This window comes from Nannospalax galili, unplaced genomic scaffold (assembly GCF_000622305.1).
Source record: "Nannospalax galili isolate Female #2095 unplaced genomic scaffold, S.galili_v1.0 scaffold1206, whole genome shotgun sequence".
Taxonomy (NCBI): Eukaryota; Metazoa; Chordata; class Mammalia; order Rodentia; family Spalacidae; genus Nannospalax; species Nannospalax galili.
The window spans coordinates 426154-451810 of NW_008355162.1; the positions used below are offsets into that span (position 1 = coordinate 426154).

General features: G+C 41.5%; 1 protein-coding gene across 3 annotated transcripts in view; it reads left to right on the top strand.

Annotated features, from left to right (window-relative positions):
• Positions 1–25657, top strand: part of Mapk9 (mitogen-activated protein kinase 9) — a gene marked incomplete in the record, with an annotated part of 68918 nt that overhangs the window by 17827 nt on the left and 25434 nt on the right. For all 3 annotated transcript variants that reach the window (XM_017802965.2, XM_029555636.1, XM_017802964.2), the window contains 3 exon segments: positions 9125–9254; positions 13245–13303; positions 18182–18320. In XM_017802965.2, the coding sequence (XP_017658454.1) occupies positions 9125–9254; positions 13245–13303; positions 18182–18320 (328 nt within the window).

Sequence of the window (25657 nt, forward strand, 5' to 3'; positions counted from 1 at the left end):
TTCCTCCCCTCCAACTCCTCCCATATCTCCCCATCACTTTTTCCTGATAACCTCATGTACTCTTCTTTTATTTATTTTTTTTAAATGGGGTTTTTGGCTACTCTAACATTCCCTCCTCTGAAGAGGTAACCCTAAAATCTTTTAAAGACTAGATAAAAGCTCCCAAATATTTTCAACATTTTTGGCCTTTGGAACAGAGTATGTTGCTAAGAGGCTCAAGTATATTGTGTTTTAGCCAAGAAACTGGCTACTTTTCTTTGGGGTCTTTTTACCCTAACTGCCTAGCCAATTCCTACCTCCTATTCTTATCACACCATCCTCTGAAGGGGTTACCCAAATCGCCAATAAGAAATTGGGATGCAGACCACTCTGGCTTCTTCCATGCTGAACAGGGACACAGGGTGAGGCAATAGGAGTACCCCTTCAGTGGGTCTATCTAAAAGACTCCCAAATTGCATAACTCTTATCTCTAGGGGGAAAAGAAAGTCCTTGAAGCCTGAATAGAAGATGTGAAGGAGAAGTAAAAGCAAGAATAATTACCATTACAAATTCTAGACAGGGAACTAGAAAAAAGTCAGAACAGGAATTTTCAAATGTTCATATGAGAGTCCATTGGAATTTCTTGACAAGGACTTCCCAAAGCATCTCTCTATTGGGTTCTTCCTCATTTTTCTTTTGTCTTCCAAGACTGGACTAGTTGGCTTGGAAGAGTGGCTGGATACTCAGTTGAGGGTCCAGTGACCCTGCTTGGCACCCCTTTAATGAATAAGCATAACCGTCAGCAAGCCCAATTGTGACTGTGTTTAGTGATCAGGCTCAGCCGAAGCCATGATGTTAGTAGTTATTTCATGTAGAAGGGACTGATGTATAGCATCATCTTATTAAAATGACCTGGAATTTAAAAGAATTTGGTGCTAGGAGCCACATATGAGGGAGAACATACGTCGTTTGTTTTTCTGAGTTTTATTTCACTTAGTATAACAGTTTCTAGATCCATCCATTTACCTGCAGATTTCATTATTTCATCTTTCTTTATTGCTGAATAGGACTCCATTGTGTAAATATGCCACATTTTTGTTAACCACTCGTCATTTGGGGGACACGTAGGTTGCTTCCATCTCTTATCTATTGTGAAAAGAGCAGCTTTAAATCATTAAAGAGATTGAGGAAGACACCAGGAGATGGAAGGACCTCCCATGTTCATGGATTGGAAGAATTAATATTGTTAAAAATATTTCCTTTGAGTTGACCCTCCTCTTTGTAGAGTGGACACTGGTTCAAGTCCATCTCATGGGGTCTCCATGTCCTCCCTGAACAAGAGGACATGTGACTCACCACAAGTTACAGGATGTTTTGAGAGATGTTTCACAGTCTCCTGGAACTTAGTCGACCTTGGAGGGCAAGGGGCAAAAAATGTCCTTTAAGTCCCTCTGACCACATTACTATAGGCCTCAAACTATGGCTGTTCAACATCCAATAAGATTAGTTCCACCAGTCTGCTACTTTTAATTATCATGTGCTATGTAGATAAGGCTTGGGTAAAAAAACAAATATTCAGCTGGGCATGGTGGCTGCTGCACGCCTGTAGTCCCAACACTTGGGAGGCAGAGGCAGGTGGATCTCTGTGAGTTCAAGGCCAGCCTGGTCTACATAGTGAGTTCCAGGACAGCTGGGGCTACAGGGAGACTCTGTCTCCAAAAACAAAAAAAAAGTAAAAAACAAAAACAAATATTCTCAGATAAACCTTGACTAGATATATATTTCGTTCCTTAAACTAGTTGACTAAATTATGACCATAGACATTTTAAGATTATATTTTTGTCTCATGCTTTATATATCATAACAAACCTAAACAGACCTTCATCACTTGCTTAGGCTTTCTCATTTTTTCTATTTTGGAAAATAACTCCATCCCATATCTTTGAACATCTTTTACATTCTCATTTTCTTTTTTTTTTTTTTTAATAATTATGAGACATAATAGCATTAACAAATAATTTTCTTTTCCTGGGGATGCTAAGCAATGCTTACTCCCTTTTAAGGTTCTAGTGTCAAGCCAATAATGAATTTATTGAGCTTGCATACCGAGATAACTGAGGGGTTGCTGAGGTATATGTATGACCTAAGGGTATGCACACTGGAAAGCCTTTACCCAGAATGGGTCATGCCTTCTCTTCCTAGCCTTCTGCGGATTGTATACTTTAGCCCTCCCCAAATCCAGAAGGCCATATGTGATTAGGGCCAAATTACGTGCAATTGGCTGGGAAGAGTGGCTGGATACTCCAGTGAGAGTCCAATGACTGTGCTTGGCCTTCCTTTAATGAATGAGCATAACCGTCAACAAACCCAATTGTGATGATATTTAGTGATCAGGCTCAGCTGATCATGCAGAAGGGACTGCTGTATAGCATCATCTTATTAAAAGGACCACCATGTGGAGGCAGGATCTAGGTGCTCTCAGGCAGTCCCCTGCATTCACAGGCCCTCTGACAGAGGGAGGCCAGAACTGGGCACTCTTTGGCAGTCTGCTGAGATCAGAGCTGCTACACCCAGTAAAAACATTTTTATTAAATTGTTCTAGGTAACAATGACAACCTTAACATGAAGTGCATTCCTTCCAATCCTCAGATAATGAACATGGGTCTTTCCTAAATAGTTGTATTTCTCTCAATTAATATAAGTAAATACGGTTATAAATAATGTCCAGAACAACATCTCTCTGATAAGGAGGGTCATGGTGTGCAGCACAGAATGGCTGTGACTTGGGTTCTAAACCCAGCATTTATCCTCATCATTGAAGACCTTGAGCAACCTGTGATGTCTCCATGAGTCTCAATATTGTCTTACCTCTAAAATGATTGAAACTCTGGCTTAAGATTGTAAATCAGACACATAAATAAATGAACAATGGCAACTTTTCAAATTAGTTGGGGTATTGATCAAGGTCACACTGGAGAGGAAGTTGAGAGTTGTTTTCAGGAGAATGAGCCTTTCTGTAGAACTCCAAGGAGGCTGAGTATACAGAGCACAGCACATAATGAAGAGGAAATGAGGAGGGAGCTAAAACTAGAAATGTGCTTCCAGGTTGCCGCCAACATTCCCATCCCTTCCTCGTGCTCAGCATTATGTCCCTAGAGAGCTAATCACTGAATTAACGACATCAGAACCCAAGGAAGGAGAGATACGTAGTATAGGGAGCCCAGATTTGGTACTGACTGTTCCTTGTGGTCATTTAGGTTCTGGAAGGGACAGCTGAGAGACCGAGTAGTGTTTGGACTGTTCTTGTGGCTGGGAGATGGGAATTGGAGCCCCAGTTTCTCTAACAGGGCCTGGAAAACGTCCTTTGCTTTGAGTTGGTACCATCAAAAGGCCACACCCTAGAAGAAGTAGAGTTAACTCAAGTGAGACAGAGGTGTGCCACTCAGCTTCCAGTTGTCAGCTCATTGCTGAACCTGTAGAGATGAGCATGGACTGTTAGTGCCCCAAGTACCTAGTAGAAGCAAATAAAAAGTCTGCAAGGGGGTTAGCATCATACAAGATTTTCATACTTCTAGAGCAGCCTTATAAATATAAGGACCATGGGCTGGAGGGATGCTCAGCAGTTAAAAGCACTGGCTGCTCTTGCAGAAGACCCAGGTTCAGTTCCCAGCACCCACATGGCAGCTAACAATCTTCTGTAACACCAGTTCCAGGGGATCCAACGCTGTCTTCTGATCTCCACAGGCATTGTACTACTCAAGTGCACTTACATATATGCAGGCAAAACACTCATGCACATAAAATTTAAATAATAAAATATTTTAAAAGAGAAAATTAGAAATTCAGTCATTATAAAAGTAGGAATTCAGTCTGGGTACAGTGATGGACAACTGTAGTTCCCCCATCTTGGGAGGCTGGGACAGGAGGGTCATTTGAGCTCAGGAGTTCAAGGCTAGCCCAGGCAACAGTGAGACCCTGTCAAAAAAAGGAAAGAAAAGGAAAACTGAAAGTTCAATAGGGATTTAAAGTAAGATAAAAATATGTTAAATTATTACATTTTTCTGGTGTCATAATCTAAGAAAATGTGAAAGACTTGGAAAAAGCTAAAAATATTAGAAAAAAACTAAAGTTAATGGTAAATTAAAGCATGTTTATAAGTTAGAATAAATTGGGGCTGGAGAGATGGCTTAGTGGTTAAGAGCACTGGCTGCTCTTGCAGAGGATCCAGGTTTGATTCTCAGCCCCAACATGGCAGCTAACAACTGTTTATAACTCCAGTTTCAGGGGATCTGAAGCCCTCTTCCGAACTCTGCTGGCACTTTACAACAGGGGGTGCACCTACCTACATGTAGGCAATATACTCATACACATAAAATAAAGCTAATAAAATAAGTTAGAATAAATCTAGAAGGATATCTGTTTTCAAACTTGTCAGTGGGCTGATTTTAATCTAAATCTAAACAGCTTTTAAAAATGAATTTAAGCTGGGCATGGTGGCGCACGCCTTGAATCCCAGCACTTGGGAGGCAGAGGCAGGCGGATCTCTGTGAGTTCAAGGCCAGCCCGGTCTACATAGTGAGTTCCAGGACAGCTGGGGCTACAGGGAGGCCCTGTCTCAAAAAGACCAAAAAAAAAAAAAAATTAACTCTAAAATTTTTATGTAAAAATAAAATTATAAGAATTATCTGTTAAGACATTCTTTAAGAAGAAAGACTTATTTTTCTAGATACAAAGCCTTACTAGGAAACTGGGGATTTGGTGGTATTCTAGTTTGCTTTTCATTGCTGTGATAAAACACTGACCAAAAATAACTTGGAGAGGAAAGGGCCTACTTGTTTTATATGTCCTGATCACATTCCATCCCTGACGGGGAGCTAAGGCAAGAACACAAGCAGGGCAGGAACCTGGAGGCAGAAGCTGAAGCTGAGACCATGGAGGAATGCTACCTACGGGTTGTCTTCCTTTGGCTTGCTCAGTTACTTTCTTTATTCAGTCCAGACCCACCTGTCCAGGGATAGCACTGCCTACAATGGGCTGGGTCCTCCTATATCAATTAACAGTTAAGAAGATGACTTGCAGACATGGCCACAGGCCAGTCCAGTGGAGGAAATTGAGGCGCCCTCATCCCAGGTGTGTCAAGTTGACAACTAAAGCACAGGTCGGTGCCAGGTGAGTAGGAGACAATAGGTCAGTGGAGTAATGTAAAGAACCTAGAAAGAGAACAGCATATGGGGTGTCAGACTTCCCATAGTGATGGCATGGAGCACTGGAGTCATTTAAATGAATATTCATGGGAGAAATGGGACTTTTTACTTCAACCTCATATTATTCACAAAATCAGTTTTACACAAAGTCAGTCTCAGTTGTATCATTCCAAATGCATACGGATAGCAATAAAGCTATGTGAAGATAAATACAGAAGGATTTGTTGATGATCTTTGGGACAGAGACCTTCTTTGAACCAAACCTAAAGCATTGGTCATAAAAGAAAAAAAATTGTAATAAAAATAAGAACTTCTGATTATTGAAAAATCATTAAGGCAGGCATAAAGCAGGAGAAGACATATAGCAGGCCTTCTGGATCCCTGGACTCTGGAGAGCAAACACGAGGAAAATTAATTGCATCCATACCGAACATGGACAGACTTTTTCCTGTCACAGTTCCTAAACGATGCAGTCTAACTAACTGTACAGCACTTACATTTTGCTAGCTATTGTAAATAACCTAGAGGTGCTTTGAAGTAAACAGGATAATGTGTATCGGCTCTGCAAATACTACACTATTTTGTATAAGACAGTTGAGCACCCATGGATTTAAGTATCTGTGGGAGTCCCGAGTCTGATCCCCAACAGGTGCTAAGGGACACATCAGCCAACAAGTTTCTTACTTAGAATACACAATGAACTCTGTTTAGAAATTGAAATAGGTTGTGATAGAAAGAAGATATCCAAATAACCAATAAATCTAAAAAAAAGCCATTATTCACCAGAGAATACAAATTAATATAGTATTCTTACATGCAACAGTGAAATACTGCTAAACACTCAGCCCAGAGGTTAAAACTAAACTGCCAGTGAAGCTGAATGCTGGTGAGGATGTGGCGCTCTCAGATGTGCACCTTTGATGCTCCACTAATGGACGTGGAAACTGATGAAGCCATGTTGGAACAGAACATATGCCTCCCACTCAGCTCTGTGCTCATGAGGAGCTTGTTCATGGAGGAAAGGAATCACAGACAAGAACGTTTCTTGTCATGATTCTTGTCATCACTTGAAAATTGAAAATAATGAAAATAGCTATCAACATTATGTGACAGCCACACAAAGGAATATTACAGCAAAGAGAGTGAATTATAGTACACAGAATAGTGGATGAATCATAAACGTGGTGCGGAGTGAAAAGTCAGAGACTTAAAAAAACGGGCAGAAATAAACTACAGGGGCTTAAGGGTCCATGCTGAGTAGGTAAAGGCAAGAAAGTGATTATCATAAAAGTCAGAAGTAGTTCTTTTTCTTTGGTGGACAGAATGGTAACAATTGAGAGGGGATGTGAGGGGAGCTTTGGGGACAGTGGCAGCATGGCTGTCATGGAGCAGAGGAACGACAAAACAAAAGAGTGACTGTCGGGCAGATTTAAGCCTCCCTCACCAATGGCACTTGAAGCTAAAATCAATGGAGCAGTGACCTTAAAGTTCTGAGAGAAAATTGATTTTCAACTCCAAAGACAGACTATCAATCAAGTGTGAGGGCAGAGTAAGATCGTTTTATCTTTTTGTATGTTTTCTGGGGACATTCCTTGAGGATGTACTCCAACAAGCAAGACAGCACAAAAGAATGTAATAACAAGGTGGCCAGCTGACTACAAGAGGCCAGTGAAGAGAGGCTTCAGGATGACAGCCGTGAGGCAGGCTTTGAGAGGTGCTCCCAGAATGTGTCTTCCAAAAAGATTGGGGATTCTAAGCATTCATTGATCATGTGAGTTGAAGCTACACAGGACTGGGAAAAAATGCATTAGAAAGTGGGAGGAAATCTTGAAAAAGGCCTGGTCTATATAAAAAACCAAAAGGACATGGTATCTGAGCAGCTGATAGACTGTAAGAGCAGAGAATCCATTTTCCCTTGATGTTGAAAACATTCTGGGTTTTTGTGTGTGATTGGCTTCAGTGGTCATGTGATCTTTGGAACACGAAATGTAATCCCAACTCTGCAATTAGTAATATTTACACCCGCAGATGTACATTCCTGTTGGCTGTCAGTTTTTATTGACAGCTTGAAGAAGCAGCACAGAGGCTTAGCAATGAATATAAAGTGAAGTGTTAGCAAGCTGGACAAGGTGTGGAGGGAAAGAGGAGGACAGAGATGGATGAGAACAAGGATGGAGTTTGATACACGTATATAATGGGGAGTCAAGAGGCTTCTTTGAAAGGTGGTGGAACCTGATTAGGTGTGTTAACGCAATTACAAAGGAACCCTAAAATACCATGAGAACCAAGCTGGGAGGATTGGGGATTTCAAGTGAGTATCTAATCCTTGGTTTTCATAATAGAAAGTGGTCATATTTTTGAGTTAAAAGGTAATCACAAGAGCCAAAACCATGGATAAGTGAAGGTCATTGTTCCTGGAGTTGGAAATGAGTGCCTTGTGCTTAGAATTAGACCATTTGACACATTTAAAAATAACAAAAAATTTTAATTGACAATGGTGTGTGTGTTTATTATGTATTTTAAAATATATGTACATTGTAGAATGGCTAAATTCAGCTAATTTACATATACACTGCCTTACATTTTCTGTGGTGAGAACTTAAAATCTATTCTTTAAACAATTTTCAAGAGTAAATCTACTCTCAACAATTTTTAAGAATGTGGTACAGTATTATTAATTGTAGATACCATGTTATACAGTAGAGCTCTTGAATTTATTTATAACTCCTGTCTGTCTGAAAATTCAGACAAAAACTTTTGATATCAGAAGGATATATCCAAGAAATAAACAGATAAAAATGTACACATATATATATATATATGTACATTGAATGATCTCTTCCATAGGTTTGTCTTCAACATCTTATGATTCATCTAAGTAGTAAGTTTGCATGTGTGCATGTAGATTCATGTTATGTGTGTGCACATACATGTAAGTATGAACCAAATTAAATATCATGCCTTTAGCCAATTCTACAATGGACAGCCTTTAACTTGAAAGCAGAATATTTTAGAGTTGTTTGGCAGAAAATATTATTAATAGAAGTGAAGGATAAACAGTGTTGTAAACTAAACAGAATACACCAATAGAAGCAGTATATAAAATGACGCCTGGGTTCTTGGGTGGTCTTCAGCAGCTCTGAGCCCCTAATGAGTCATTGGTAGGTCTTCCCACTAACAACACTATTCAGTGCTGACTTGAAACCTGAAAACGTGTAGCCAGGCCAGTTGGTTTTTCGTGTCCAATTTCTGGAGGAAAATGAATAGCACATTCCATGAGGGAATGGGAGCTGCTGGAAAAACGGGCTTTAGATTTTACTCTTACTATAAAAGGAGGCGGTGTTTCTAGCAGAATTTTATATATAGCAAGTGCTTACATTGGGGATTCGTATCTTGGGAGTTTACCATGAACTGAGACTTTGGCTTCTGTTTCCTTTTTAGATTCTTTTGCCTGGGAAACACAATTAATCAAAACTTAGATTTATTAAGTTCTTTCCATGAGCTCAACCACTTCATCTGCTGTGATACTTCAAAATATACTGATATTTTAATCAGTGATAACTGCAATGTTTTCAGTTTCTTGACATGTCTAAACTGAAGATTTCATTTCTTGACCTGTGTTACATGCTTTGAATTAAATTACCTGGTTCTGAACCTGCTAATCTCAACACAGCTCACGTAATGAAATTCAATGAGCAAAGAAGTGCCCAGTCCCTTTCTACCTACAGCTCAAGCGCTGGTGCCTCTGGGGAAGAGTTAGTCCACCTTGCAGCCTTAGCTACTTGGGCTTTCATATGTACATGGCCTCTGGTTGGAAAAGAGCAAAAATCTTCCTTATTTGCTACTCAGTTTAAAAGGTTATACATTGAATTCATACTCTCCATTGCTATTTTTTCTCAAAACTATTCTAATAGTCTGTTGATTATATTTCCTAATTATAGTGCTGCTTTTGATACAGTTCTTGGGATAAATGTTGCAGTCAAGAAACTAAGCCGTCCTTTTCAGAATCAAACTCATGCAAAGAGAGCATACCGTGAACTCGTCCTCTTAAAATGTGTCAATCATAAAAATGTAAGTTCTGTATGTTTCTTCTGTGTGTTTTGCTATCAGTGATGTGATCATCTGCACTCAGACCTAAGATAAACTAATGATAAGGGTAACTATTAAAATGATTATATCTTGTTGATAAAATTATTTCTAAAACTATTACATCTTTTTATTAGGGGACATGCAAATGCCACAGCACATGTGTGGAGGTCACAGGATAACTTGCAAGAGTTGGTTCTCTTTCTACTATGTAGGACCTGGGAATTGACCTCATGTCCGACATCAGGCTTTGCGGCAAGTGCTGAGAGTCTTAACCCTGGGAAAACTGAAGTTCAAAAGAGGGCTCATGGTCCATAGGAATTTAAGCCACTCAACTAAGGAGTGCTAATTAGTCCTGTGACCATTTGATTTTCACTTTTCTTTTAAAAAGGAACAAATACTGACCTAACAAAATGAGAAACTAGACAGTTTGGAGGAAAAGTTGTCTCAGTAGCTTTTTAAACTTTGCATTTGGAGTTTTAAATACACATTATCAGATGATTTTACATTCAAAATAACTGTACTTGGCATCACCACAGAAATCAAAGCCCTGAATTTTAGGGAGAAATACATGTCTCTAGAAAATAAGGTTTTGCTCAGGTTTACTGTGTGTCCTGTTAGTGGTTTTCGGGTATAGTTTTGATAAACATGCCATATGGTGAAATCATGAAAATGGAAAATCTGGAAGAGATTGTGTGTGTGTGTGTGTGTGTGTGTGTGTGTGTGTGTGTGTGTGTACACATGTGCCCGTGTAGAAACCAAAGGTTGACACTGGCTATCTTCTTCATTCACCGTCCACTTTGCTTCTTGAGACAGGGTCTCTCTCAGCCTAGAGTTCATCCATTCAGCTAGGCTGGCTGGTCAGTGAACTCCAGGGACAACTTGCCTCTGCCTGCACCCTCCATGCTGGGGTTACAGATGCACACCACTGTGCCTGGCTTTCTACATGGATGTTAGGTGTCCACATTCAGGTGTTCATTCTTGTGTGGCAGGCACTTTACCCACTGAGCCTTCTTCCCAGACCCTGGAAGAGGTTTAGAAGATCAGTTCATGACATCCCTCTTCCCATTTCAAATTACACTAAACCCTGTATGTCTCTCTGTTTCAACATGTATGCTAGATCTTTCTGCTCTAGGGTCAGTAAATCTGAAACTAAGATTGCTTCATTCTTTTGTCATATTGTTTTTTAAATTTGTTTGGAGCTGGGAATCCAACCCAAGAGCTTGCATACACTAGGCGAATGCCCCACTGCTAAGCCACATCCCTGGCCTTCATTCATTCTTTTGAGTCTGTGGTTTGAGTTGGTTTTAATTTATTCAGTACATGTTTTATTTTGCTTTTTTTAGGTTACAAAAATATATCATTAATATTTTTAAAAATTCAAGTAAGGTAAGTCAGGCATGGTAGTACACACCTGTAGTACCAGGACTTGGGAGGCAGAGGCAGGTGGATCTCTCTGAGTTCGAAGCCAGCCTGGCCTACATAGTAAGGTTCCAGGCCAGCTGGGGCTACACAGAAACCCTGTCTCAAAAAGACCAAAAATAGGGCTGGGCATGGTGGTGCACGCCTTTAATCCCAGCACTCGGGAGGCAGAGGCAGGCGGATCTCTGTCAGTTCAAGGCCAGCCTGGTCTACATAGTGAGTTCTAGGACAGCTGGGGCTACAGGGAGACCCTGTCTCAAAAAGACCAAAAATAAAATAAAATAAATAAATAAATTCAAGTAATGTAAATTAGAAAGCAAAAATCACTAAGTCCTGTAGCCACACATCACTAGCACGAACATTTTAATGAGCATGTTTATACACATATACACACATACAGAAACAGGATCAGTTATGTTGTTCTTCCTCTTTTTTCTCCCCTGACACGATGTTAGTAGATTTCATATACTTTAAGCAACATACCTATAATACCTATAATCCATTTTATTTATTTATTTATTCATTTATTCATTCATTTGTTTGTTTGTTTGTTTATTTATTTATTTGAGGTGGTTCCCCATAGCCCCAGCTGGCCTGGAACTTGCTATGTAGACCAGGCTGGTCTCAGTATCACAGAAATCCACCTGCCTTGAGTGCTGGGATTAAAGATGCATGCCACCATGCCCAGCTATAATCCATTTCTAAATAGTTGTCTCATTCAGATATATAGTAATTTAGTTAACAAAGCATTTGTTGTTGGGTAGATTGTTTCCAGGCTGTTTTTTTTTTTTTCCCCCTGTTATAAGCAATTCTGCAACAAATATCCTTATTCACAAAACTTAGCACACTTACACAGGCAAATTCTTGGTGAGGATTGCTGGTTAGACAGTATATACACTTCTGATTTTATTCATGCTGATAAATTGATGTCAAGGAAGACACAGTTTCACATTTCCATGAAAAGTTTCTGAGAGTATCTTTTACTTCAGAATCCCCCAGTACTACATAGTGCTGAGTGGTTTTCCTTTTGCCAAACTGACAGATGATAAATAATCTTATTTTTAACTGTGAAGTTGAATTTCTTTTCATATGTTTATTAGTTTTGTTTTTTGAGTGTGTGTGTCTGTGTGTGTGTGTGTGTGTGTGTGTGTGTGTGTGTGTGTACCTGCATGTTTACATGTGTGGGCACACCTATATGTGCAGCTGTTTGTGCATATGAGGAGGTCATGTGTGGACATCAGATGTCTTCTTGATCACTCTCACTTTCTACAGTGAGGTAGAGTCTCTTGAGCCCACAGCCCACAGCTGATTTGGCTGGTCTAGCTAGCCAGCTTGCTCCAGGGATCCCGTTTCTGCCTTCTAAGCTCAGGAATGACAGGCGGGCTGCCACAACCACTTGACATTCGTGTGGGTGCTGGGAGTCCAAACTCCAGGCCCTTGCTGAGTTGTTTTCCCAGCCCCAATTATTTTTATTTTATTGAAATTTTGCTTTTTGTGATTGTGGTTCCATTTTTTTAAGCTGTTGATGTCTTTTTAATACATGTGTAGGTGGTTTTGTATGTTAAAACTATAAGCCTTTTTTTTTTTTTGTATTTGGATTTTACTGTGTAGCCCATGCTAGCCTTGAACTCTGTAGCTGAGGTCAAACTTGCAGATCTCTCTCCTGCCTCAGCTTCACAAGTGCTGAAATGACAGATAGGTGCTACCATACCCAGCTTTAACTGTTCTTTTCTCCCATTTCTTCCATTCGACCTCATATATGTTGCTCTATCCATGCAGATATTTTTCTGTTTAATTTTGGCTTTGTTTTAATGTAGTCAGGTATCCTAGTTTCCTGTCATGCTTAGAAAAGATTTTACTGTACTTGACAAGTATAATTGTTTACCCATATTCTAATGTTAGACTTCAATGTTTTAGACTTGAATCTTTGTTCCATTTTCTTTATCAAATTGAAGGGAGGATGCAGTTTTGCTTTTTCCCTTGATTTGCCAGTCACCTGGGTTCTATACAGTGAGTAATTCATCCTTCCCTTATTCATGTAAGAGATTGAGGATGTGTGTTTGAAACCCATTGTTTGCAAGCACGGAGGCCACACAGGAGCTCTGCAGTGAGGTCGGCTCTTTAACCCTCTTAAGGAAACATGTAAGGCCCTGAGGCATTTCATCTTTGTGAGACCATAAAATACAAGTTCAGCCTTCATATTTCAAAACCTTTTAAAAATGTGCATGTAGTACTTAAGTTTCCAGAGCTAGTATATTACTTTTCCAACCATTATTCTTATCCTGTTATATTCAAAAAAACATGTTTAAATTCTATAATGATTTAAAATTACTAGAGACATATAAGTGATTCTATTGAAAGTACATCTTATTTTCAATTGATGTTTAGCTTTTTCAAATGTCATATAAGTGTTTTGACAACAGCCATAGTAATATTAAATATTGAGTTCTGCAGTGATTTTCCCCACTTTCAATGCATTTCGATGTTCAGCTCAATTTTTATAATCAAGTAGTCATCTGACATACTGAAATATAATTAATTTTCTCTTTCCAGATAATTAGCTTGTTAAATGTGTTCACACCACAAAAAACTCTAGAAGAATTTCAAGATGTGTAAGTATCTTTTGCATCAGACTGAAAATTTGGAAGGTAACCAATTTTTATGCTTGCAAACATAGGTGGCCATCCATTTACAATAATGTCATATGCCATTTTGTCTATGGGTGATAAATACTAAGAAAAATAGACAGTTATATGCAGTTATTTGTGCTTAGAGGGTTGTCCTCCTTAGAACAGAAAGAGGACAACTGAGAAGAGTTCGTCAGAGCAGATAGTGACCATCAGTGCTGCTCCTGTTTATTAAACCATGAAATACTCTAATCCCTGATAGCCAGGACTGCAGGGTTCAGGTGTTTACAGTATTATTTGAGATGATTATGTCATCAAATAGTATGTTTCCAGACTCCTAAATAGAATTACCTTATTGCAAAGTAAAATATTAATTTTTCATATTGAGACTAGTACCCATTTTTTTCCTAAATTTATTGGTGTATTGAGTGATTCAACAGCAGACATTTGACAACTTACTATGTGGACTCCCTTAAAGATGTTGTGCATTAGTGAACAACACAAAAATCCCTGCCCTTGCTTAAGAATGACAGGAGGTAAACTCCCTCCTAGAGCCTGCCAGGGAAGAGGTAGACATAAGGACAATTTGTAGTCCATGAGCTTGTGTTCCTTGCATTGAGTAAGAAGTTAAACTGTACAGCTTCCTGAAGCCAGCAGCTTGCCTGGGTGGACTAAGCTCCAGGGGACTATGAGCATCTCTCAAAATGTCCTGTAACTGTGGTACGTCACCTGTCCTCTAGATCAAGGAGGCCGGGGAGACCCCACCAAATGGACTTGAACCAGTGTCAAGTCTACAGAGGAGGGTCAACACAGAGGAAACATTTCTTACATGCTTCCAAGTGAAGCCAGCCATGGTCAAGGAAGACTTTTGACTTATCTTCGCATAGATGGAACTGGTAAAAGAAAGGAGCCAGGGGCTCCTCCCAAACCCATGTGACCCCTGAGGAACAGGTCCTCAAATGACCTTAAGAGTAAAAATAAATTGGTTTATCTGGGCCAAGTGTATGGTTTTAAATACCCAAAAGGAAAGTATAACCAAACATTAAAGGGATCAATATAATTCTTAAAGAGTCTATGTGTATAGCTAAAAGCTACAAACCAAGAAACAATGCCAGACAAGAAATACCTTCCTTTGAGTTGTTGGCCAGGGTGGCCCAAGAGACTCCTAGACAGTAACCTACCATAGAACTGGGAAAATGGACAGCAGATCCCAATCTTATCTAAAGGAACATTGGCAACTGATTGCTGCTAGATGAGGAAGAGCTGATCTTCCTAAAACAAAGAACTCTAGATAGACTGACTAGATTCAGTGGATAGACAAGCACTGGAGAACAGCTGGGGGCGCTGACAACACACTGGACAGTAACAGGGATTACAGAGTATATGGGCTCCAGTGGGGCAGGGGGAACTATGGGAAGGTATTTGGGATGTGGGTATGTAGATGAATAAGATTGTTTGGGATGCTCTGCATGAAATACACACAAAAAATCAACAAATAAAAAAATGAGTTATATTTGAGGAAAAAAAAAGTTAAACTGGTTCAGGAGGTCAGAAATGCTGGGGCTGAGAGTCAGGCTGCAGTTTAAAATAAGGGAAATGTTAGCCAGTGTTCTCCAGAGAGAACCAGTATGATACATGAGAGAAGATCTTAGGAAAGTCAGCTCACAGGAATATAGTGTCTAAGAAATGCCAGGATGAGCCGTTTGCCAGCCAGAGCCCCTAGGAAGCTGCTGGCATGGCTCAGCCCAAGGCCCTAAACCACAAAACCAGGGAAGGCACTGGTAGCACTTTTAGTCTGAGGCCAAAGACCTGAGAACCCAGGGAGCTCCTAGTATGTGAGTCCTCGATACTGAAGCCTGGGAGCCTAGAGTTCTGTTTTCCAAGACCTCAGGAAAAGTCTCTCAGCTCTTGGAGAAGAGAACCCTTCACCCTCTACATCTGGTCTTTCCAGAGCCTTGCCTAATCATGTGTTCACCACATTGAGGGCTGATCTTCCTTACTTGGTGCATTCAGACTCCCCTCTAATTACCTCTAAAAACACCCTCCAAGACATACCTCTGCTAAGCCTCACCAGGCCTGAGTACAGTATTCCTTAATCTAGTCAATTTGACATCTAAAACGAACCATAATGGGGTAGCTAGGGAAAGTTCTCAGTGAGTTTGTGGCAGTTGAAGAAAGCCCTAAAGGAGATGAAGGAATTTGTCCTACAGATTCTTGGGATGAGGTGGAATTGTGATAGAAGGAATGGACAGTCCAGGGGAGCTTTGCTGGTGTGTGCTGTGACCAACAAGAGGCCTGTATGGCTGGAGTGGGAAGAACAGAGGGAGGCAAAGTGGGTGTGCCTAGAGAAGTAACATGGCCTGCAGAGGTAGAGGCCCCAGACCCTGCAGAGGCCTCTACACCACCCTAAGGAAATTGAGCTGAGATTTCCAGCAGAGTAGTGATCTCACCTGACATGTGTTTTTTTATTTTTATTTTTATTTTACATGTATGAGTGTATTGCCTGCATGTAGGTAAGTGCACCCGTGTCATGCAATGCCCGCGGAAGTCAGAAGAGGCTATCGGATCCCCTGGGACTGGAGTTACGGACATTTGTTAGCTGCCATGTGGGTGTTGGGATTCGAACCCGGGTCTTCTGCAAGAACAACCAGTGTTCTTAGCCACTGAGCCATTTCTCCAGCCCAGTAATATGTTTTTTTTAAAAAAATATTATTTTATGTGTGTGAGTGTATTGTCTGCATGTATGTAAGTGCACTCGTGTCATGCAATGCCCACGGAGGACAGAAGAGGACGTCGAATCCCCTGGAACTGGAGTTACAGACAGTTGTTAGCTGCCATGTGAATACTGGGATTTGAACCCAGGTCTTCTGTAAGAATGGCCAGTGTTCTTAACAGCTGAGCCTTCTCTCCAGCCCCTCACCTGACATGTTTTAAAAGAACAACTGATTTCTGCGTTGAGAATCCACTGTATTAGGTAGGGGCAAAAAAACCTAGTTAGTTCTGGGAGGAGAGCACAGCAATCCATATGAGAGGTTAAGGTGTGTTGGGATAAAGGCCTGAGAATGGACCCCAAGCTCTTTTTAAACATTTTGTTTATTTTTTTATGTTAATGAGTGTTTTGCCTGAATATATGTTAAGTGCACCTGTTTGTGAGATGCCCACAGAGGTCAGAAGAGGGTGTCACATCCTCTGGAGATGGTGTTATGGACAATTGTTAGCCATCATGTAGGTGCTAGGAACCAAACCTGGATCCTCTGTAAGAGTAGCCAGTGCTCTTAACTGCTGGGCCTCTCTGCACACCTCGACACCAAAGCTCTTTAAAGGCAGAGCCATGGTATTTGCTGATAGCTAGATGTGAGAGAATTGAGAGCCATGCGCTAGAGGTTGGGCCTAAGCACCTGCAGGAAGAACAAGTTCTCAGCTGAAGTGGGAAAAGCCAGAAGACTAGATGGGAGTGCTGAGCAGTGGAGTACAGTATTAGACAGGGATTCAGAGATGTCCATTGGCTAGCCAAGTGGAACTGTGAAGTAGGCGGGCAGGTGATCCTGGCGCTCAAGAGAGGCCTGGACTGAAGAAAGGAATTCAGGAGTCTGTAAATGGCTCTTAAAGGCATGAGGTGAGTGGAAAGCACCCAGGAAGTGAATGTGAGAGAAGAGCCAGGGTCCAATTATAGGACACTCCAACAGGAGAGTTGGGTGCAGAAAGGGGCAAGACCATTGCAAGGATTACAGCACTGGCCTTTGGATTTCCACAATATGGAAGTCAGTCATCAGTGGCCATGAGAGATAGTTTTAGTAGGGGCCGGGGGGAGTACACATAAGAATGGTATTATGAGAAAATGGGAGCATTAGAGATGGTAAGTCTAAGCAACCCTCTCAGGAGCTAGGCTTGCAAAATGCTAGCTTATAAAAAAGGCTTCTGGTGGAAAGTAGGTTCAAAAGTTTCCTAATTGTTGGGGCTGGAGAGATGGCTCAGTGGTTAAGAACACTGACTGTTCTTGCAGAAGACCCGGGTTCGAATCCCAGCACCCACATGGCAGTTAGCAACTGTCCATAACTCCAGTTCTAGGGGATCTGACAGCCTCTTCTGTTCTCCCTGGGCATTTCATGACATGGGTGCACTTACCTACATGCAGGCATAACACTCATACACATAAAATAAAAATAATAAAATATTTTTTTTAAAGTTTTCTAATTGTTGTATGATCACTCTTAAAAAAGAGACTTTATTTTTAAAGCGGTTTCAGCTGTATATCAAAATTGAGCAGAAGGTTCAGAGCTCCCATTTACCCATACATGACCTGCTTATATCAGCAGCCCTACCGGAATCCTGCCCTGTAAGGTTCTGAACCTGCAGCATGTTTACATGCTGGAAGAGAGATCAAATAGAAGCATCCTGATTAGCACAGAAGTAAACAGAAATGTAGGAAACTGTATGATAGTCTATTTGTGATGGAATAAAAGCTGTTTAGTTTTTAATTTGAAAGACGTTGAGTGAGTTGTTTTTTTTTTGTTGGTTTTTTTTTTTTTTTTGGTCTCCTTGAGACAGGGTCTCCCTGTAGCCCCAACTAGCCTGGAACTCACAGAGATCTGCCTGTCTCTGCCTCTGAGTACTGGTATTAAAGGTGTACACCCAGCTAAGTTAGTTGTTTTTAAGTTCTTTAGAAAGTTTTATAAGGTTCTATTTATTATACATTTTATTCTTTTCAAGATACTTTATTAAAAATAATTTACCTTTTCATTTTAGCCAATACACTGATTATATCCTAAGTTGTTACTATTTCATAAGAATTCTGATTTAATAATCATGAAGGACATTTTTATAATATCCACATAACACTGTTGGTCTTTTTTGAATCTTCAGGTACTTGGTTATGGAATTAATGGATGCTAACTTGTGTCAGGTTATTCATATGGAGTTGGACCATGAGAGAATGTCCTACCTGCTTTACCAGATGCTCTGTGGTATTAAGCATCTGCATTCAGCTGGCATCATTCATAGAGTAAGTAAGGATATAATAATTGTGTTTTCAAAATAATCCTCATTTAGCAGTCATAATCATCTAGTCACAACAGAACTTTGTGTGTGGTGTATCCGTTTGTATGTGCATGTGTGTGAGTGCGTGTACAAAACCCAGAGCAAGACACTGGGTGTTCAGCTCTGTTACTCGGCCTTCTCTCCTTCAGATAGGGCCTCTCACTGAGCACTGGGGTCTGTGTGGGTACACCCGACTTTTTATGTGGGTGCTGAAGATTTGAACTCAGATCTTCATGCATGTATAGCAGGTGCTCTTCCCCATCAAGCCATCTCCCCAGCCCCAAGAACTTAATTTCTTAAAACATTTTACTTTGAAAATCCAAGTAAGCTACAGAATCATATTGTGTGCAAAACACTGTTCAGATCAACACCATTTTGCCCAAACCCCGTGCACTGTAGGCCCGGAGATAGGGAGCCATAGGCTCCTGCCGCTTAGACTGAAGCTGCACAGGAATTTTGATTTCTTTTTCTTTTTAACTTTTAAATTTGAAGTAATTTAAATCTTAGAGAAAATTTGTGAGACTAGGACAAAGTACCAGTTATCCCCCAGGTTGACCCAATGTTAATATTTTTGCCACATTTGAAATCTCTGTTTTGGTGAGTAAGGGATTTAGATTTGGGGAAAGAGAAAGCCAGGAGCCAGGCAGTATCATGGTCTCTCTACTGTTGGAAAGAACAGTTTAAAGACCAGAGAGATGCAGTGTGACTGACTCCCTCAGCTGGTTTCCTAAGTTTTTAATCTGTACTGCTGTGTAAACAGATAGAAATCATGATAGAAATTTTAAAGACAGTACTCAAAATGTGGAGTGAGACAAGGAGTAGAGATAAGATTTTATTGGAAATATCCTAGTGTTCCCTGAATTACTATTATGCTAATTTTGCTGAGACTGTCTTGAGATTTTATGCTCCCAAAGTGAAAAGCCCTGTTCTGAACTAAACTGTGGGGAAGAAAAGGGTGAGACGCAATGAGGAAGCCTGTTTATTGGAATGTCAGTGCTTTGGGAGCTGACAGAATTCTTTCTGATCAGTAGGGTGGCAGAGCTCTCTAACCCCACCCAGAGACCTGGTAGTCCTGTGAGCTTCCAGACTGTATGGCCTGGGCTGGGTCTCATTCTTGCAGCACCCCACCCCCCACCCCCTACCCCCAAGCTGTTACCAAAGTGTAGCTTTTTTTTTTTTCTTTCTTTCCTTTTTTTTGCGGTCTTTTTGAGACAGGGTCTCCCCATAGCCCCAGCTGTCCTGGAACTCACTATGTAGACCAGGCTGGCCTTGAACTCAGAGATCTGCCTGCTTCTGCCTCCTGAGTGCTGGGATTGAAGGCATGCACCACCACACCTGGCCCAAAGTGTAGCTTTTGCTGCCACCAAGTGGTCACTTCAAGTGATAGAAATTATGATGGCAAATTTACTTTCAAAATAATAGCTGAAAGACTCCTGATGAACCATTTTGTTTCACTTTCTGAAAATTTTAGCTATTTAGAGTCCTCTAAATAACTAAAGACATTCCTTTTGGTGTTAAGATGTTATATTCTCAGGGCTGGAGAGATGGCTCAGTGGTTAAGAACACTGGCTGCTCTTGCAGAGGATCCCGGTTTGAATTCCAGCACCCACATAAATGGCAGCTAATAACCATTTATAGCTCCAGTTCCAGAGGATCTGATGCCCTTTCTGACCTCTGCAGGTGCTGCACAATATGGGTGCACTTACACACATGCAGGCAATACATTCATACACATAAAAAATAAGTATTTTTTTATAGAAAAGATGTTATATTTTCCACTTAACAATACAATGCTTATAAAGTACAAAGCTGTTTCCTCTCCTCCATGCATGCCTTCCTTGTAGAAGGCATGTCTCTTACACACATTTTCTTTTGCGTGTGCTGAGGATGGAACGTAGGGGCCTGGGCAGACTAGGCAAGTGCTTAACCACTGAGCTATGTCTCCAGCCCTTTAAGTGTATGGTTAGAGAAATTTGTGCTTATGATAACTTCTGAGGTTCATAAGCTGTCTTAATTATGGAAGGGGAAATGGTTTCCTTGATTATCCCCTCTTGAGCCCAGAGATAAGTGGAAAAGGAATGTCTTCCAGTTCTTGGAGACTTCTTAAGACGGCATCTCACACATGTCCTTTTTGTGGAACATTTGGTTCTTCAGCCTGGGGTGCCATTCCTGCCTGCAGCAGGTGGGACAGAGCCCAAAGATTTGTATGCTTTGCCTAGCACAGTACTTAGATGCTCATGAAGACCTGTGACCATGGTTCTGTGGCCGCCTTGCTCCTTACCCATCACCCCTGTCATGGCTTGCCACTTTCTCCTGGTTTTCTTGTACCCTCTTGCCCCACACACTCACATATGCATCCACTTGAGAAAGGTGTACACAGTCATTAAGGATTCACTGCCAACAGTGTACAGGTACATTAAACTAGACAACAGGCCCAGGTGGGTGAGGGGCCCCAAGTTAACCCTGAGTGCATCCACCATCTGTAAGCTCTGCTATGTTCTTTTCTTGTCCATAGTACCTTACACAGAGATACACACCTTTAATTTTGCTATTAACATGGTATGGCACATGCGCATTATCTTAGAACTCAGGAGGCTAAGACAGGAGGGTCATAAGTTCTAGGACAGTCTGGGCCACATGATCAAAACTTGTCTCAAAGAAACAGAATGGTTTCAAACTAAACAAAGACTTTAAAGATTTTAGAGAGTGACATGGGGAAAAAGGTAAAGTTTTATCCTCACCCTCACTACTCTACTTTATATAATTCACAAAAGTAGAAAAAGTGCAACCCCTCACAGTACCACCTGGAGACGGAATCCTCTTAATAGAACTGTAACTTGCTGAACAAACTGATTGGTTTGTATTTTTTTTTTTTCAAGGATCAAGTAGTTATGCAAATGTTTATGAAAAACAGTTCCTTCAGCTTGCTCTTACTTCGGTCTCCCTTTTGAAGCATTTGGTTTTATTGTTATTATTGTTTGTTTCTTGCTTTTTTGTGCTGCTCAGGATGAAATCCAGGACCCTGCGCTTGCTAGGCAAGCACTCTACCATTGAACCAGCCCAGCTTTCCTTTTTTTAGTGATGTTTGTCTCTGTATCTCAAGGTAGTGTGTTTAGCTCTCCCTTCATTGACTTTTTTTTCAGTTTGGAACATAAAATATTGATTCATTTCTTTTCTACAAACCCAACCCTCACCCCCCTGACCCTCTTCTCATCCCCATGACCCTCTCCTCATCCCCATGACCCTCTCCCCATCCCCGTGACCCTCTCCTCATCCCCGTGATCCTCTCCTCATCCCCATGACCCTCTCCTCATCCCCGTGACCCTCTCCTCATCCCCGTGACCCTCTCCTCATCCCCGTGACCCTGTCCTCATCCCCGTGACCCTCTCCTCATCCCCATGACCCTGTCCTCATCCCCGTGACCCTCTCATCATCCCCGTGACCTTGTCCTCATTCCCGTGACCCTCTCCTCATCCCTGTGACTCTCTCCTCATTCCTATCTCCAAGGTTAGTTATGACATGAATTTACTTGGCTCAGTATTGTGTTTTATAGCTTCATAACCAGATAAGTTTAACAGCTGAACCTTATATCATAGTTATGTTTTTCCCCTTTGATATTTTGTCCCTTGCGTTAACACTTATCTTCTATTTGTCTGAAGTGTGCATTTATTTGTTTTAAGGAGGATTAGAACTACGTATTTTGTGTGCCTGTGTGTACATGTAGAGGCTCAGAGATCATCCTTAGTTATCCTTCCTCAGGAGCTGTCCATCTTGGTTTTTTGGAGATGAGGTCTCTCACTGGGACAAGCCCCAGAGATCTGCCTATCCTTGCCTTCCCAGTGGTGGATTGCAAGCACCACACCCAGCTTTATGGGGGTGCTATGGGTCAAACTCAGGACCTCATGCTTGCACAGCAAGGACTTTACCAACTGCACCATCTCCCCAATCCTAGACTGTGTTGGAACGCTAGGTTTTCTCCCACCTTTAAAAATCTTCTGCCAGTGCATCCAGATGCCTTAGGTGTTACAGCGGTTCCATTTCAGTAAATCTTAGATTCTCAGTCTTGTTCCCTTTCTGGTCTGGCTGTCCAATACCTAATATAGAGGGGTGCCTTGGGTCTCCCCCATCACTTCTCTTCTTCCCCCTATGTCTCATGGGTTCTTTTCCTTTCCTTCCTTGACTCCTTTCTCAAATTACTCCCTTGTAGTTGATTGCTTAAAAATGCTGTATAAGAGCCAGCAAGATGGCTCAGCAAGTAAAGGCACCTGCCACCAAGTCTGATAAACTGAGTTCAATCCCCAGAACACATGTAGTAGGCGAGAACCAACTCCTGAAAATTGTCCTCTGAACTCCACGCATGTGCTGTGGCATTTACACACACACACACACACACACACACACACACACTCACTCACACAGTAACTGAAAAATGGTGTGTGTGGCGGGGGGGGCTTTTGAGGCCACAAATTTACCACTCACAATTAACAGTTTAGATGGATGTGGAATTCTTATTCACATGTCCATTGCCTTGCAAGTAGAAAATATAGAATCCCATACAGTGAGGCATCGTGCCTTGCTCCAGAGCTTTCTAATGCTCTTTTTACTGATCCTTTATAAGTGTGCTGATTTCATCCTTAAAAACTTGTAAAATGATTTCTTTGTGCTTTGCCCTGACACAGACATTCTCCTCCACTATTTGTGCTAAGCCAGCAGCCCTTTAGTCTGGAAGTGCATGTTGTAGTAAGTGTGGTACTAGGCTTGTAAGTTTGTGTTTCAAAGTGCCCCTTTACTCTGCTCCTTATTCTTTCTCTGAAACACAGGTTAGTCAAAACTCTTTTTATCCTTAAAGTAAGTTCCCTTTTACAGCGTTTTGTTCTTACTGTATGTGTGCACTGTCATCTCTGAGGGTGAACTTTTGAAGTATTTAAGTACCAGTGAATTGATGTTCCTCTCTGAGTTTAGTTTATGTTTAGTCCCACTCTGAAATGTGCCAGGCTTGGCTTTCCCCCAAATGTCTGCCTGTCTTTGCCTCTGATCATGTTTAAGACCAAAGCATTAGATGCCAGGTGTGGTGGCACACGTCTTTAATCCCAGCACTCGGGAGGCAGAGGCAGGCAGACCTCTGTGAGTTCAAGGCTACCCTGGTCTACATAGTGAGTTCCAGGTCAGCTGGAGGTACAGAGGGATGCTGTCTCAAAAAAGGCAGGAGCAGGTCAGAACAGCACAGGCATGTACGAGAGGAGGGCAGGGAAGCAGAGCTACAGGTCACACTGGATCTAACAAAGCTTGGGCTCAGCCATGAGAGTCCAGGTCACCTCACAGTGGTCTCTCATATCTTACAAAAGTAGACCTGCTTCACTCCGGCTTCTCAGTCACTGAGAGCTGACATGGGGTGGGGGTAGCTCATGTACAGAGTGGTGGGTACAGGAAGCAGCAGCTAGGGCCCTTTGTCACCTGTCCATCCATAGTGTGAGACCATTCCTTGTCCCTTACAGCTCTGTTCTCCTATCAGGTTGAGGAACGACTTCCCTCTGGTACCCATGGGCCTCTCTTCCTTGGGGGCTTTTAGAAGATGGAAGTTAGTGGAAAGCCTTTTATCCCACAGTTGACATGTTAGTCACATAGACTTCATTCTCCTCTTTACTTTTTATTCCCTCAGCCATCACCCAGACAGGTCCTTGGATTTCCTAGTATTGTGTAACACTATTCCTGGGGAAACATGAACTAATGTCTCCTCACCCCAGATGGGGAACCAATGACAGACCAAATTAAGGATACACCAAATCCCAACTTGATGGACCAGTGAGTTTTATTGTGGTTACTGTTAGGGTTTGAGAATTGAGAATAATTCCCACAGATACCCAAAAAGATTATACAAAAGTTTATTCAAGAATTTAAAGTAAAAAAAAGACAACAACCAAATGGAGGCTAGCCGGACATAGACTTCACGAGCCAAAGATGGAGTCTGGCCCCGAACTATAGCAGACAAGAGCTTTTATTGGGGGCACTCCACAGAAACCCATGCGCGCCAAGCATCTTTTTAAAATAATTGGATGTCTCCATATCCTGTGTACGGGGAAAGTCTTGATTGGTAGGGGCTATCTTCAGGGCATTGGAGTCAGAAGTTTTTGTTCATACCTTATAAGGCTTTTACATGTACAATATGCCTGAGCTTGTCTGGGCTTGTCTAAAGAAGCTAGCCAAAATGGAGTCAGAGCATTCTGGCTCTTCCTCCCCCCCCCCCAGAGTTATGGCAAGGGTTAAATCTTTAAGCCAAGCAAATTACAGAAGCAGAAAGAAGTGGTTAGATGGTGCATTTAGGGCAGTGGAATCATTTCTATATTGTCGTAAGGCTCGAGGTCTCGATTTAAATGAGTATACTGCGAACGCAGTACCATCAGTTGGACTGTCTGTATTCATTCTTGGATAAATTTGAGCAAGGCAGTAAGACTACAGGGGCCACAGGTGACTGCTAATAGGAGTAAGAGGAGAGGTCTGATTATTGCTGAGATCAAAGTTGTTAACCACGGGGACCAGTCAAATAGGGATTCGTACCAATTTTGTTGATTTAGTCATTTGTTTTCTCTTTCCTTAAGTCTTTTATGGACCTCAGCCAAAGACTGTTTTATAACTCCTGAGTGATTAACATAGAAACAGCACTGTTCCCTAGGGTAACACAGAGTCCTCCTTTTTCTAGAAAAAGTAAATCCAGCCCTCTCCTATTTCGTAAGGTTACCTCAGCTAAAGAGGATAGAGAGTCTTCGAGGTGGCAGATAGATGTTTCTAATGATTGTATGTCTAAGTCTATGGCCTGTCTAAGAAGGTGATAATCTTTATCCTGGAGGACTAGGGCTGAAACCCCTAGACCAGTTGCAGTGGTTACTCTGATGCCGAGTAAAGTAGACAGGACAATTGCAGTTGTTCCTATGGCCCTACAAGGTCTAAACTCTTCTGAGACTCTGGTTTCCATTTCTATGTCTGTTCTATAATATAGATGGGGAACCAGCTGCACTAGTACACAAAAATCCCCAGTCTGGTTTAAAATGGATGAGTGGAGGCATGTAGTTAATCCAGAGGTACAGGCCCACCAAGTGGAGTTGGGGGGCACCATATATGGGTTAGGTGCAGTAGCCCCTATCTCTTGAACAGAGTTTTACATAGATGTTGGTAAGAAGGGGGGACAATTTTATGTGAGGAAGTCACACATAGACCTTTTCCACACACTTGGGTGGGGGTAAGCCCCCTTCTCCCTGTAGGCGGGGGGATTCTACAGGCAGTGGGGTTAGAAGGGACAACATAATT